Source organism: Tripterygium wilfordii, chromosome 20, assembly GCF_013401445.1.
Source record: "Tripterygium wilfordii isolate XIE 37 chromosome 20, ASM1340144v1, whole genome shotgun sequence".
Lineage (NCBI taxonomy): Eukaryota > Viridiplantae > Streptophyta > Magnoliopsida > Celastrales > Celastraceae > Tripterygium > Tripterygium wilfordii.
The window spans coordinates 10,942,833-10,958,590 of NC_052251.1; the positions used below are offsets into that span (position 1 = coordinate 10,942,833).

At 37.3% G+C, this 15,758-nt stretch overlaps 2 protein-coding genes across 5 annotated transcripts; one reads left to right on the top strand and one right to left on the bottom strand.

Moving 5' to 3' along the window:
- Positions 1–3,811: 3,811 nt before the first annotated feature.
- LOC119987074 (lipase member M-like) lies at positions 3,812–10,392 on the bottom strand. Its single transcript, XM_038831808.1, has 9 exons — positions 10,112–10,392; positions 8,091–8,264; positions 7,336–7,720; positions 6,930–7,213; positions 6,767–6,835; positions 6,631–6,687; positions 5,407–5,459; positions 5,251–5,326; positions 3,812–5,080 (listed from the first exon to the last, which is right to left on the bottom strand). The coding sequence occupies exons 1-9, from the start codon at positions 10,153–10,155 to the stop codon at positions 4,159–4,161; spliced, it is 2,064 nt and encodes a 687-aa protein (XP_038687736.1). The 5' UTR covers positions 10,156–10,392; the 3' UTR covers positions 3,812–4,158.
- A 163-nt stretch (positions 10,393–10,555) lies between these two features.
- On the top strand, positions 10,556–14,933 carry LOC119987075. Of its 4 annotated transcripts, none has more exons than XM_038831810.1 (7): positions 10,556–10,658; positions 10,784–10,925; positions 10,993–11,197; positions 11,320–11,482; positions 11,571–11,664; positions 11,968–12,167; positions 13,347–14,933. In XM_038831810.1, exons 3-7 carry the CDS (start codon positions 11,138–11,140, stop codon positions 13,457–13,459), a joined length of 630 nt encoding a protein of 209 aa, XP_038687738.1. In that variant the 5' UTR covers positions 10,556–10,658; positions 10,784–10,925; positions 10,993–11,137; the 3' UTR covers positions 13,460–14,933. The 4 variants fall into 4 exon arrangements, 3 of the variants coding, with proteins under 3 accessions (XP_038687738.1, XP_038687737.1, XP_038687739.1); XM_038831809.1 differs by having other exon boundaries at positions 10,784–11,197; positions 13,347–13,494; positions 14,336–14,923; XR_005465360.1 differs by adding an exon at positions 13,093–13,159 and having other exon boundaries at positions 10,560–10,658; positions 10,784–11,197; positions 13,347–13,397.
- The last annotated feature ends 825 nt before the right edge of the window (positions 14,934–15,758 follow it).

The window sequence follows — 15,758 nt, forward strand, 5'->3', positions numbered from 1 at the left end:
TGATTCTGATGTCGATTTGGTAACCCGACACCACCAATGGACTCCCCTACGTGAGGAGCACCTAGTCCAACCCTTCGTCGACCAAAACGGCCACCGGAATCGGAGACCCACGTCAAAGGTATACTCCAGTGCGTTATTACACTATACATTTGACAGTGTATTTAGCTTTTTCTGTTGATTGAACATCTTATGAATTACTTGTGAAGCTTGATAGTGGGTTATTGTATTGTCATAATGAAAAGTGTAATTATTTTGTTTCATGGTTTGTTTTTTGCCTAGCTTACCAGATATTGTATTTTGCAAATAGTGTATTTAGCATTTAGTGTACTTAGAACATAATGTATTTTGCTGGGCTGCTTCTCGTCATGGTGTCCTGGATTGGTGATTTCTTGGTTCCACAAAATATTTGATTACATTTCCATTTTAGTAATGCATTTAATATTACATACACTGTAAGTTCCCATAATGTAGTTGCATTGAATATGTTAGTTTCCTTGCTTGATGGGTTCGATTGGTTCACTGTCAGTGTGCATAATGTTTTTAACATATGTTTAATGTTGTCTTGTTTAGGTATACTCTGTTCATAAAATTTTTGCATGTATGAACAATGCTAGAACTACACTTCCATATTGCCTAATGTATTTGTTGTGAGTAATTTGAGGTATGGACAAAACTAGTAAAATTTTTAGGTCTGAACATTGATATAACTATACACTGTCAATTAAATAATGTATTTGGCTTGAATGGTTATGTTTACATACTTGATTGGTTTCAGCAGTTATAATGCATTGGTTTGTGTTTTGTGATATTTTATTTACGCTTAATGGAAGTGTATTTCGGTAAATAGTGTGGTTCGATAGTGTGTGTTCTTCATATTGATCAAATATTTGATTACACTACTACGCTGTGTAATGTATTTAATTTAATTATATCCGAGTAATTTTACCTTTCATTTGTTGTTTATAAAATATATATAAATACACTGACACTTTTTTTATAATAAAAAAACAGGGTCGATTGCGGCTTAATATGCATGTACGTAATTGATTGCATATTCAACAATGTGAGCAAAAAGAAGAAGCTGACCAAAACAGACATCTACCAATTGAGGGCAAAATACATCAATAACTTTTTTAATGATGGTGGGTATTCATGGGATGTGTACCATTACAAAAAAGTGAAAATGATGAGCAAAACATTTATCTAGTTATGTCAATTGAACCATGTTAATTTTACCGATGTTCGGATGCTTAAAAGGCAAGTGGACCTTATAACTTTCGCTGATGAACACCTTACATGAATGTACATAACTACTAGTAAGTAAATATATTGTTACTACATTATGCATTAACAATTGTGAAAGGAATACATTTTTAAAAAATAATGTAATAAGTTACTGTCATGAAGAAAAACATACTGGAGTGTCATAAATCATTGACATAACAAAAAAACCCCTTTTATTTAACAAGAAAAATTACTATGCTATCACTACCGTGCACTAAATACAATGGTAATTCACTAACAAATGGGTAATAACTACTCTACCGAAAGACAATGTAATAAAACACTGTCATGAACAACTATGTTAAATACCCTGTTAATTCGTAATGCATTAACATATTATATACAAATACACTATAAAGACATAATGTAATAAGATTGACTGTCATATAAATTTCACAGTAATAAATATTTAAAACACAATAAACTACATCTTGAACACTCAACACCCTAGATGATTGACCACGATGATTGACCGAATTCTTCAAATGTGATACAAATTTATCTGACCTCCCGCATGTAAATATCAGATATATGTAATCACCATTTGCATCCTTCGTTAATGATCTCCTCTTGACTGAAAACCCATTTACTTGACCATAGTCCTTGTAAAATTTAAACATCTCATCAACTGATTCAAACAACATTCCTGTTACTGGCACATTGATCTAGCAGTCTCGGCACCAGTCTTAACACAATCATTAACACTATCAGCTTGATTGATATTGATCTGACTATCAATATCATCAAGTAAAACCATATCTTCACTGCAAAAAAAATATTTAAACATATATTTGTTAGATAAAACCATAAATTTAGTAATTTATAATGTAATAAGACATATAAAATGAAGACCAAAAATTAATTGACACTTACATTATTACACTATCATAGTAGAGTGTCATCAATCATTGGACTCAAAATTAAGACCAATGTATTTAACTTGGGATAAATACACTGGATATTCGTAATGCATTAATAACTGGTTAACAAATACACTTACAAAAACCTAATGTAAAAGCAACATCCATGACAATAATGGGAATCCCCAATGATAAAGTCTCACTATCAAAGTAATACCAATCTATTTAACAAGAAAAATTTGTATACGATGAACAACTTCTCTAAATACACTAGTTATTCGTAATGTATTAAACCAAGCTTCACAAATAATACATAAGATGTTCAATCAACAGAAAAAGCTAAAAACACCATGACGAGGAGCAGCCCAGCAAAATACACTATATGCTAAATACACTATGTTCTAAATACACTAACACTATTTGCAAAATACAATATCTGGTAAGCTAGGCAAGAAACAAACCATGAAACAAAATAATTACACTTTTCATTATGACAGTGCAATAACCCACTATCAAGCTTCACATGTAATACATAGGATGTTCAATAAACAGAAAAAGCTAAATACACTGCCAAATGTATAGTGTAATAACGCACTGGAGCATACCTTCGACGTGGGTCTCCATTTTCCGATGGCCGTTTCAGTCGACGAAGGGCTGGGCTAGGTGCTCCTCACATAGGGGAGTCCATTGGTGGTGTCGGATTACAAAATCGACATCGGAATCAATTGGATCTGGGATTTTTGTCCCATGGATACCCATGATTTCATGGTGGATTTTCGACAAAATCAACGACCGTTGATGGCAAGTGATGGTTGGGCATTGCTCCTGGGGGCCGGCCGCTTCTCTTGGTGGCACCGGCGGTTATATGGGTGGTCGGACGACGGACATCAGATTTTGGCCGTGAGAGAAAAAGAGAGAGACGCGTAAGAGAGATGAGAGGGAGAGATAGAGGAGAGAGAAAATGTGAGCGGGAAAACAATAGTTAAGTCTTTAGGGTTTTGTGTAAAATATCTATATGGCATGCCTAGTTGGCATGCCACATAGATTATGTATCTTATGTATACCAAATATTATGTATACATACCATTTTCCCTACCGTTTGGATCTTGCTTTTTCATAGGTGCTGTTTGGAGTGCTGTTGTGAGGTGATTTGGAACGCAAAAACTATTTGGTGCATCACTTTTAAAACTATGATACGGTGCTCTGAGGTACGTTTGATGTATCTAAATTATGGTTATATTAGATGATTAATAATATTAATATAAAATCACTTAACATTTACATTGTACATTAATCTAAAATAAAATACTTGACCTAATTTGATTACGGTAAACAATTCAACATATATTATAAGTGTTTGAGAGTACGGTAAGATGATATGTCAAGAGTTTCGATTCGAGTATTTTGATGCGATATGAACATATATTATAAATGTTTGGGGATACGGTAAATTAATGATATATCAAGAGTTTTGTTTCGAGGTGCGGTGCAGTCTTGTCGATGTGAGCACCGTTGCAACTACTCCCATAGATGATAGATGTATAGAACTAGTACACTTGTTAATACTCCCAGGGAAAGACGCTAAAAATATATTTTTTTTTCGGCAATTCAAAGACATGGTTAGACATACTTTCCTGAATTATAAAAAGGAGGATTGGAGTTGGGAGTGTCCAACATTACATTTCATATGCATAAAAGCCAAAAGAGCAAGAAAATAATATGTGAATCAATCAACTACAAACACCATCAATCAAAAACATCCTGTCTCTGTCTCTGTCTATATAGAGTTGGTTACAAACAAACAATACACATTTCCATACCACTCCAACCTCGCAGTTTACTACACAACCCAACACAGGGGATACAAGGTTGATGGACGGGGACACACATAAAATATTACACTGGACTGGACTCGGACAATACTATGTACAAACCACCTGGAGACGCAACACACCAAGCCAAAAAATATGGAATATCCATGATGTGCATCTTCTCATATAGTATTTTCAAGTTTTCACTGTCCTTTTTTTTTTGACTTCCGACTACTGCCTTGCTGCTTCATAGTAGGTTCCACGAGCAGCAAGCGAGACATCACATATGCCAAGAGTTCTTCACGGTGGGAGAAAGTGAAGTCCAGGTGGGCATACTCAAACTCCCTGAACGATGCATCCACACCGCCTTCCTTCATCAGCTTATAGTGCTTCCTTACCATTGAGGGTCGGATTATCCTGTCCTTCTGTCCTGCAACCAAGTCAACTGGCACATCAATGAGACTGTAACATTCACCCAAGTCCAATGGCTCGGGGGATCCATAGGCCTTCATGTTTGCAGTTTCACTCCCGTAGTCGTACATCCTGAATTTACGCGAGCGCTTTATCTGTGCAAGGTGTTCAGCCACTCGGAACGAAACTCCTGGCATATCATTCATGTTATAGTGCGGTAAACCCAACACCCCAACCCAATTTGAACTATCCCCACCCACAAGGTAACTCATTAGAGTTTGAACGAGTCCACCAACTGCAGGGTAGTTATGGAAGTCCCGCGCCAACTTGTTCAGAAGCATTCGGAAGAATCTAGTCGGAATGTAGAAGCCTGGCACAAAAGGAGAAAGAATAGGAGCCAAGAAAAGGAACAAATACTCAGCCACCGTAAAAGCTACTCCAGAATCTTCGTGGAAGCCGGCTGGCGATAATAAAATCAATCTTGAGAGTCTGTGGGGCTTTTCTTCAATCTGACGTGTTATGACATACATCAGCATAGCAGCTCCTCCCAGGCTATGACATATTGCACACAATTTGTAAGCCTGACTGTCACCAACTTCTTCCTCCAGACCAGGCTGGCTAATTTTCAGTTCGGAAGTTTTGACTTGGTGTATCTTCTCTATCATTGCTGGGATATCCTCCATCCCATGCTCATTGATTGAGTATCGCCAGTACCTACATCAGATTGATGCATTCAGTTGATCAGTACAAAAAAGCATATCCATAACAAATCTAGGAAATTGAATTATTTGTGATATTAATCACTCATTTCCGTTCCGAATCAATATCTGAGATCATAATGACCTGAAGATATTTCTCAGGGTTAAAAGATCATGTAAACTTACTGTTTTGACGAAATATCTTTGTCAACATGCTCCCTAGACACCAAACCACGGAAATTCCCAAGAAAAACATCATACCCTGCAAAGTAAAAGGAGAAGATATGATTTACTTTGCCGGTGGCATCCAAGTTCTAACAGGGCTGCATAAATGTTGCAAACCTTGATCATAGGCTGCAAATGCTGGAGAACCAACAACCCCATTAGAAACCCAACTGGAAAACAAAATGAACATATGTGAAAAGAAGATAATGTATCTCTATGTACGCAAATAAGAAGAAATGTGTAAATAAGGATACCTACCGGAAAAAAAGAAGAAGGGGGGTGAGGGTTGAGCATGATGTCAAAGGAGATCTAGGAATCAATAGGTCCCATATATGCTTTAAGCCAACTTTTGAGAAAAGTGCTCAATACTTAACCAGACAACATGCTATGGAGTAAAACTTCAAAAGAAACAGATTAACCAAAATCTACATTCGCAATATATAGATAACGTGTTGGCTCAAAGCCTGGCTGAAAGAATCACCCACCGTTCCCCTCAACTTTTTGTCGCAAGGACGATGAGCAAACTGGAAAAGCTAGAAGAGATAGAGATGATAGAAAAAAAGAGAAAGAAGGAATAGCAGCCAAAGCTGAACATCTTCAAACACTTCATGCAACCAAAAATTAACCCATCGTACGAACCTAAAGGGTCGAACCAGTTTAGGATAAGACGAAAAAGAATTGTCAGCAATTTTCATGGATATGGAATGAGAAATTGCACCTACTCATAATTGTTTGAACAAACTGAAGTTAGATGGACAAGGAAGAGGCAAAAGGACATGGAATGACTACGGAGCAGCACATACCATTCCCTACACAAAAGTATGCACAATGCAGGTACACAGTTTAAGATTTCAGGGGTAAATCTGCCTAGAGCACACCCCACCTTACACATCATTGCCACGACGATGAGAATCATACAGATACAAAGCAACTAAAATTTGTATTAATAAATACCGGATACAGGAGACTTAACATTCTTAACGATCGAAGACCCTCATTCAAGAGGATGGAAAAAATTTAGTGTGATACCCGGATATAAATTTAGGCAACTACCCTACTAGATGTTCCCATTTTTATGAAGGTGCACTGTTGTGACACCTGAGTAGCCACTTATACTGTGACAATAATGTCTTAGATACACTAACAAAAACTGCATCAACTGCAAGTTACACACAAGGGTGCACAAAACCCCTTTTCCCTGGTAAACAGCTAAGAAGGAAAGGTAAAATGAAGGGAAAACAATTCATCCCACTCCCCCCGGTAGATAATGATAAAAATTGGATTCTCCCTATTCAAACCATACCTATTGATATAACCAACAAGAATAGATGAAAGACTCACCCCATAGATGAATCCATAATTCCATGCTGCAAATAAACTGCCTTCCGAGCATCACGCCTGCAAAATCACACTTCAAGCATTGGGCAACATGCATCGAAACTTAATACAACTAAGAAGGAAAGAAATCAGCACTTACCTAGGTATTCTTTCCAACAGAAGAACATATCCATCAGAGGTAACCACATTTATAGCTTCGTATGGATACCTAATGCATCTAAAGACGTTAAAATCCTGCAGAAGCTATGCAGCATTTTGTAAAGAACACAAATGGAAGAAAGTTAAAGTAGCACTGCTCTCACCCAAGCTCTGTTATCACATCCTGACATGTCCTTGCATCTGTATTCATGGAGTGACGCAAAGAAGTTTTCCTCTCTGTAACAACTGGATCATCATCTCCTAGTGTAGTTGTGGTAACAGAGTCATATGGATCATCATCAAGCATATCTTTACCCCGATTGCTGTGAGAGAATAGCCATCTACAGAGTATTCTTAACGCTTCTAATGGAGAAAGAACAAAATGTGCTGCCTTGTGAACCGCATCAAATATAGTTTCTATGATTATCTCGATTGCTAAATGAAGATCCTGAAGAACACAACATTAGCATGAAACATTGTACTAAATTATCCCTATGAAAGAAGATAGTTGATTGACTAACGCAAAACACAAGTTCTTAGACTGATATATAAAGGAAATCTGGAAAGTACCTCAATGACTCCACGCCTCCTGTCAGTGGCGCGGTGAACAACATGATCCTTAAGGGTAAGCAATCTCTTGATACGGCGCGGACTTGAAGACCGGTCATTTCCTGGAACAGAATTTCCCTTTGACACCCCACAACAAAATAATTGCCATACACTTTTCGGTAACCCAAACAGAAACTTAATAGGATACAGAACCCACAAAAATAAGCAACCAATCCATCCGGTCCAGCGTATATTACGCTTTGAAAAAGAGGCACGAGAACTTTGAGAAGATGGGGAAGCGGGATATATTGCACCGAGATCATCTTCTCCAGATGAGTACTCAAGGCTCGAAGTATCAGAATCCACAGAAAGCTCGTGTATGAATTGGTTGAAAGAGGACACGCCACTACCATCACCAAGGAAAAGTGGAAATGTCAAATCAGAAATGTAACGTGAATATTGGAAGGGCTACTCGATAACAAAGAACCTTCGTAACCATTAAATTTTGAAATAACAAAAAGATAAGCATAATTTATTTCCTGCCATTCTCTCAACAACAAAGAGGAGTCTAAAACGTAAGTTTGACGCATAAGGAGACATGCAATCAGACTAAAACATGAAGATAAATGAATTTGGAAAGAGTTTCGGCGGTCCAATTACGAAGCAACATACTGCTCGCAACGCAATTTTGTATATTTTCCCCCTTTTTTTAGAATCTCTCTGTGGTAAACTTGTACAGCTGCTAAGAAAATCTAATCTTGAAAATTTGAACTTACTTTTCCATCCATCGTGGGAACCTAGGTCCACGAAAAGTTGGTCTAAGCTCCCAGCCATGAATACCTTCAAGAATATTAGCCTTTCCCGGCAAAATTGTCAATAGAAGAGCAGATAATCCATTTATCAGCCTCACGATATTGTTCAAAGACTCATAAGTCAATGTCTTCACCGACCTGCACTAGAAACAAAAACCAAGCAATCATTCATGCTCTAAGCGGGAAAAAAATGTTTAGACTGATCAAGTCAGTAACTGCAAGAGTAATCTAAAAGTGAAAGGAAAATGCCCGCAAAAATGAGCAGTAAAGCCCAGTAAGCAGGAAAACCAGAAAACAAACAAGTAACAATTTCAATTGATATAATTAAGATAAAAATTGCTGTAGCAAATTTGCATGAGTACTGAAATCTCAAACGACTCCAGGATCTTCCATACACACCAAAAAAGCATGGAGGGGAAAAAACAGTGTTAGAGAAGACAAATTGCACTTGTACACTGGTTACCATTTCTTAGGCTCCAGAAAATAATTTTTGTAGACCTACATTTCATTTTTATATTTTAGGGCTTAAGTGTTTTATGTTCCCATTTATTATACTGCTAAAGGATTGGAAGGGTAACTTCACATTTCAAGCCTCTTCTCTATCATAAGAAGAATGTATCATGAATGCCATAAGAAGCAGAGGCTGAACAGAGTTTCAAAACCTCTCAGAAAGTCAATAATATCCTAATGCAGTCGGATATGAAATTAAGGCGGAATTTAGTTGTCAAACGCGTAAAATTCATTCATAAAATTCCAATCTGGCCATCGATCTGAAACATCCGACTGGCAGCATATAACCGAAAAGTAATTGTATATTGATATAGGAAGGTGGATTCAAATAATAGCACAAAAATTATATTCACTCAAATTAATCATGTCATACTTCAGAAAGTGCAAAAGTAAACAATAATTAAATTCTGAAGTGAAAGCACCAGATGCAGCTGCTATTGATGCCTACTTTGCAACGGATGAAAACCTCATGCCAATCAAACAGATATGTAACTGGGAAGGAAATCCAAAGAGGCAGACAGGTATCTGACACATATTTCAATGGCAAAAAATCAAAATGCAAAGCGACACTATAGTTTTCCCGTTATAATAGCGAAAAGGCTAACAATAAAAGTAACAGATAAAACCACCATTCCTGATGGGTTCGCACACCATCCATTGTCATAGAGAAGGCATCAAGTGTTCTTCTCTTCTCATAGAGAAGGCATCCAGGCAAAATATTATTGAATCTAGTTTTATTATTATAATGATTTTCCAAACGAACTTCCATCTCATGAGATATAACCATATCAGTGAGTTCAATACAACCCAACCAGAATTTATATGAAGAATACCAATCCAGCCTAAAGCACCCATTTTTAAAGAGAGATTTGGAGCGTAATAAGCTCAGGAAACTTCATTCTCAGAAACAATTTTAACACCACTGATTATACTGTTTTCATGGAAAGTATGACTGCTTCTTACATGCTGTTTCCATCATCAAATGATAGGCAGTCTGGAGCAACACTATCACCAGTTGCTCGTCAAAGAAGCATCTTTATGCTCAATTTGCATTGCAACACCAATAGGACAAATCCCAGCCAAGTTCTAATCGTGGGAAAGAAGCTGGCAGGGATAATTCACCCATTCACGATCCAATACTTTGAAATCCAACACGAACTTCTCAAATAACATACCAATATAGAAGAATCATTGACTAATAGAGTTGATTTTCTCGAAGATCTCATATAAAAATAAGCAATAGTCAATTTACTAAATCAGGCGGCCACAGATATGAGATATCCCACAATACCATCACTAAAAGCGCAACCAAGAACATCCAGCAGGGAAATTAATGCTCTTGCTCAATAACAAAGGGAAGATACCCAATAAAATCACGAAATAAAAAGATTCAATCACGAATATACATATGATATCAGGTCAGATATGTCCGTATATTACGCATTATAAGCTGTGGATTAGGGAAGCGGACTCACTCTTTTGTGACAGCGAGGACGTTGTCAACGAAACGCTGAATCATTTGTGCAGAAATTGATTTGATAAAAATTTCGATAAATTAAAAAAGAAAATAAGGGAATCTGAATCGAAGAAAGAGAGAGCTTTTGAATCGGTCGATTGCGAGAGAGGGATACGGGAAATGGGATAATGAATCCGATATGGTAGGTAGCGGCGGCGATTCTCGCCGTACGGGATATGACGGTTAAAATGAGGGAAAAATGTGCTTATTTTTCTGGCGGAGTGCCACGTGGATGTATATGACTCGGGAACCCGTGGTACGTGCCGTTTTCTGTAATGATTTTATTTTGAGTCACCTGGTGTGGTTGCGGCCACGTGTTGAAGCCATGAAGATTTATTTCGGTTCAATATTATGGGGCGTCACCGCTGTAAGGCCATGCTCTGGTTCGGGGGTTCTTCGTCCATACTGTACAGGGTTTGTTGCATATTTTTCAGTGTTGAAGCCCCTGATTCAAGTGTTTTTTAGTTCTACTGGGCCTGAAGAGATGCCACAAATGATAATCCAAGGTGATCCATCAACCATGTTATGACTGAGTAGTAAGTTTTGATTGTTGCTTGCCCCAGTTAATTAGATAAGGTTCCCAAATAACCATGAAAACTTTTTTTTTTTTTTTGCTAATTGTTCATTTCAGCAAACCCAACTATGCTGAGAACTTAGCTCTCCGAATGCAAGTAATTCCTAGCTAATGAATGTCATTGAAGTTTATGTTGGGAAGATCCATGAAGACAAAAGTCCGTTGGAAAGTTTTGAGTTTAATGATCCTCAATGATGAGGTATGAATCCAACCTGGATGGGTATGGCTGTCTTTGATGCCACGTTATGGTTTGTTTTTGGTGGCAGGTCGCGCCAAAGGGGTCTATTGGAGGGAGAGCCCTTGATGATTCATGTTTCAAACGAAAATTTCAGTTTGAAAAATTCAAAAGAATCTAAAAAATTCCAAGCACAGTTTTCGTGAGGAAAATAGCGGGAATTCGAGAGAGAAACAATGGAGGACTCAGAAGCAATTCTCTGCCAAATTTCTTTCCTAAAGGACATGCTCGACCAGGTCCTTTCCTTCAATCTCTTCCCCCTCCTGAAAATATTGCTAGATTTTTTCATTAATTTTGCTTTATCGATGACATCTCACCGGAAATTAAGTTGATTCGTATGCTAACTGACTGCGATTAGGTCAACGACGAAATCGAGGGGAACATCCAGACGACGCGAGAGATCGAGTCAGAGATCGTCAACTGCTCGGAGATCGAATCCGCTTTGGCTTCCAGAGAATCTGAGCTCACCAGGTTGCTTTACGTCTCTTACTTCGAGATCCACGGATTGATCTCCGTTACCGGTAGTTTAATTTTTACAATCCCTCTTTTATATTTTTTTCTGCTCATAACTATTGCTTTTTGTTGTGAATTAAAATTTTCTGTTTGTAGCTGATTCGAGGAAGTCTGTGAAGATCTTGAATGACGAGTTATCTTGTTTGAGAACGACGAGAGACGAGATCCTTCAAAGGATAAATGATAAGCGGTATTAAATCCTGAAATTCTCTAGCTAATAAGTGAACCCACACATACTCACGTATATTTAATAAACACAAACCCAAATATATGTATGTCTATATGTGTATATATACTTTTTGATCCTACAAAAAGATTTCAGGTATGCACTGAATGCATACATATTAAATACATCTTTGCACACTGCATTTGTTGGATTATAGTAAATTCATCAAAGGAGTATATGGGATTTGCTATTAAGCTTGGTTGCAAGGGGTGTGGTGGGTTCACATGTTGCTGGATATTGGTGATTGAACTGGCTGATCATGTGCAGGGATGAATTTACCGCTACGTGCTTAGAATTTCAATGGGAGATTGACAAGGGTGAAACTGAGGAGCTGGTGGCTTTGTTGTCTGAGAAGGAGTTTCTTGAAAATGAGTTTCTCCAATTGGATAAGAAAAATAAGGCTTTGAAGAATTCAATGCTGGCCTTTGTAGAAGAAGTTCTTGAAGATCTGAATAATTCCAATGCGGGTAATATCATATTATTCTAACTTGTTAATGCATCAAACGCCGACATTACAGGTTAACTATACCATTGATTGTTACTTACTGTAACAAATTGATTATTGTGTTAGGTTAGCTTGGTTAGTCTGAGAAATATGCTTGTTGCATATTTTTCCTCTTTTGTTATTAATGATCATCCAATAAGTTTTTCAACAGATTTTATATATACTCTAGAAAAACAAGGGCTGAGGTCATTTTTTGGATTTATCTAGCTTGTTCTTTGGTGTAACATTTATGCAACACTGAATAACAGACTCCAGAGCTCTGCTTTCTGTATTCACCAGAAAACACCTTTCACACATAAGGGTGTTGTTTTAACTGTTGGGCAACTGCTGGGATCACTGTAGTAGATAACCATATCATTATAATCTTGGTTGCCACATTCCATTGGTTTTGTAGTTAGAATTTCTTTTCCTCCTTGCTGAAATATATACCTATTATAGTTACACTGTATTTCTGGTTTCTTAAAATTGATATTTGGTGGTAATAGATCTTGCATGAATGAAGCCATAGAGTTGTATTGGTAATTTTATGACCAATTGAGCCTGAAATCATCCTGACTTCGAGGTGATGGATCTATAATGAGTTTAGGTCTACATGAGGAGGATGTTGACAGAAAATTGAAAAGATTTGAGAATCTCCCACTTTAATTAGATCTGAGTTGTTTTCTAGGAATCTTTGTCACTGACCCCGATAAACAGAATTATTGATATTTGGATGGTTATGGTACAAATCTGTTAATATACCATGAGTAGCTACATTTTCATGTCACAGCAATTTTTCGTGAGACCTTGTATATTTTGCTATTTTTTATGGTGACTATGTGCTTGATTTAAGTGGATTTGCTATTTTTGTTTCTTTTTTTTGATTCATTTGCTATTTTGTAGTGCAGCAAAGGAATCTTTTTAGTGAAAATCTCTTCACATATTCTATTCTTGGAAGCTTGGACTTTTTTTGGGGTAAAAAATTTAGAAGTTACTGCACTATTCTAGTTGGATATTGGTTGATGTCTAAATTCTTTGATTATTGCTCGAAGCATTTATTTTGGGACAGTTTATGACTAATCACCACTTTTCAACTTGTTGTACATTATCAGAATTTGGTAAGTTAGGTATATTATCTGCTGTGAATTCTTGCACAATGCAGCTTTACACGTCGAGATACAAAATAAATATTTGGAGAATGATAAATTGCTCAAGGATATTGATGACTTGAAGATTACATTGCTGTCCACCATTGCAGAGAATGGCAAAAAGTAGATTCCCCACTTTTACTTAAATGTTTACTTCTTGAGGTACCTTCTTCACAGTCCTGTTTGGTCTTCTGGTTTTTGAAGTTTGAACTACCTTTTCATTTGCCTTCTGTTTGTTCTTCCATACATCTGCCTTTTCTCGTTGGCTCAGTTTATAGTCAGGAACTCAGGATGTGAACCGAAATTGAGTCAACTCATCCTATGTCATTGTGCATTTTGCTGGCATTTCTTTTTCCAGTGTTACTGTGATGGCATTATTGTCAATTTCATATTCGCTAAAAATAATAGGGAGGGATATTAGAATTTCCAGCCCAATATAGATCAAAAATATTGTCCACTTTGGGTTGTTCAGTTTCCGTAGATACATCGGGTCTGCACCGTTTGTCTTTCCAAGAGATCATCCATCCCAATAGTGCTCTCGTAGAAGCATACTTAACTGCGGAGTTATTACGGGATGTTCTCCAAAAAAAATGTGTTGTCAATGGTAAGAAACTGAATTTATCTATATATGTTAACAAGAGAATAGACAAAAAAAAGCGTTGTAATGGATTTAAGCGATTTCTAATGATCCTGTAGCCGTTCCAAAAAACAATTACAAACAGTCCATGTGTAGGCATCTTCCTCATTGTCTCCATTTTAAAGTGTTTATTGCTTAAAAATTTTCATGTGTCAGTCAAATGCTTCTTTTTTTGTTGGGTTCTACCGTTCTAGAAACCGTTTTAGGTACTGGCCAAGTAGGTACATCATAGTAGAAGCCTTAGGAATTTGCATCTGCGGTCGTAGTTAATTTTCTCCATTTTTATTAGGATTTTTTTTCATTTGTTTGTTGGAAGACGCTAATGTCTTAGAGCCAAACGCACTGCTGTTCCTGAAACCTTTGCAGCATGCTACAAGAAGGTTAACTGTGCGAATGCAAGTTCAAGTATGGTGTATAGTACTCTTGCAGTGGAGGTTGGGTCGGAAAAGGTAAAATATATGCAGTCTTATATGCTAATATTGTCAGGAGGCTGTATTACAAGCTGACACTGCTTGCTTGCAATCAAACGACTACCTCTAAACTACAAATTAGCTACATGCATGATGCTCTTATCATATCAAAGAAACTAAGATTAATTGCATACTTTTCCTATCAGTATTAGCTCATTTATTGATTTTGGATTTATATCTGTTGACTATGCACAGTGACAGAACACATCGGTCTTGTAGACTCTTCTATTGAACACTTCATCTTCTAAACATTTCTGGAGCTGAAACTCAGGATAGCTTTTTCCTTTTTTAAGTACCTGTGTGATCTGGGTAGGGGCCGGATCGTGGTCCTCAACTCAATGAGAGTGTTGTTGGACTGTTGTACTCTTAGACTGTAACTTGGTTGTCACTTTTAGCCAGGTAGGGTACGTAGGGTTCCGGCTTGGCGAATCTTGCTTATCCACCATTGAACCCCTGGTCTCCTTTAGAGAACAGGCACATGGATGGAGTTGGAGTACGCCTAACAAATACAGATATATAAATATAATAACAAAAGTAGTATCCAAATATGGTCCATAGTCTGAAAATGCACGGTATCTTAATTATCTGATGAGAGTTGGGGATGTTTCATTTTTGTGTCAGTGTGGTCATCTTGGTCAAAATTGAAAATTCAAACAGGCCTAATTCGTGGGGCCATGTTCGTAGAATTGGTTAATTATGGAGGGCCCTTTTCTACTGCCAGATATAGGAAAAGCAAGTTCACTTGTGAAAAAGAAAGCCCCAACAACAACGAGGCTCATAAACACCTAGGTTGTCTTCCATGTCACATATACAGATTATCGTTGACGAGATCCCACATTGGTCACACATCGGTAAAAGATGTGTTACTAGGTTGTCTTCCATGTCACATATAGAGATCGTTAACGAGATCCCACATTGATCACACGTTGGTAAAAGATGTGTTACTGTATATAAAGCTAAGTCCACACTCCTAACTAACAACAAGGTTTTTTTCCCTTGGACTCAAGTACTCTCAAGTGAAAAGACCCAAGGGAGAAATAAAGTTGTGCGGGTCCGATGTATCCACGAGAATTGAACAACTCAAAACCGATAATATTGTTGGCATGTATGGGTCTACTCCACTTGTGCATCTGGGCTTGTGCGTCTGGCATAACCCAGTCTACAAATGCAGGGGATTAACGAGATCCCACATAGGTAAAAGATGTGTGGATTCTCCTATATATAAAGCCAAACCCACGCCCCTAACTAACAACAAGGCCTTTTCTTATACTCAAATACCATTAAGTGAGAAAGCTCAAGAGGGAAACAAAGTCATGGGC

Coding starts and splice junctions, on each gene's coding strand:
- LOC119987074 (XM_038831808.1), bottom strand. CDS start 10,155: ATGATTCAGCGTTTCGTTGACAACGTCCTCGCTGTCACAAAAGA. Junction 8,265..10,111: donor GTCCTCGCTGTCACAAAAGA/GTGAGTCCGCTT, acceptor TTTCTAGTGCAG/GTCGGTGAAGACATTGACTT. Junction 6,836..6,929: donor GATGTGATAACAGAGCTTGG/GTGAGAGCAGTG, acceptor TAGATGCATTAG/GTATCCATACGAAGCTATAA.
- LOC119987075 (XM_038831810.1), top strand. CDS start 11,138: ATGGAGGACTCAGAAGCAATTCTCTGCCAAATTTCTTTCCTAAAGGAC. Junction 11,198..11,319: donor TAAAGGACATGCTCGACCAG/GTCCTTTCCTTC, acceptor GACTGCGATTAG/GTCAACGACGAAATCGAGGG. Junction 11,665..11,967: donor CAAAGGATAAATGATAAGCG/GTATTAAATCCT, acceptor GATCATGTGCAG/GGATGAATTTACCGCTACGT.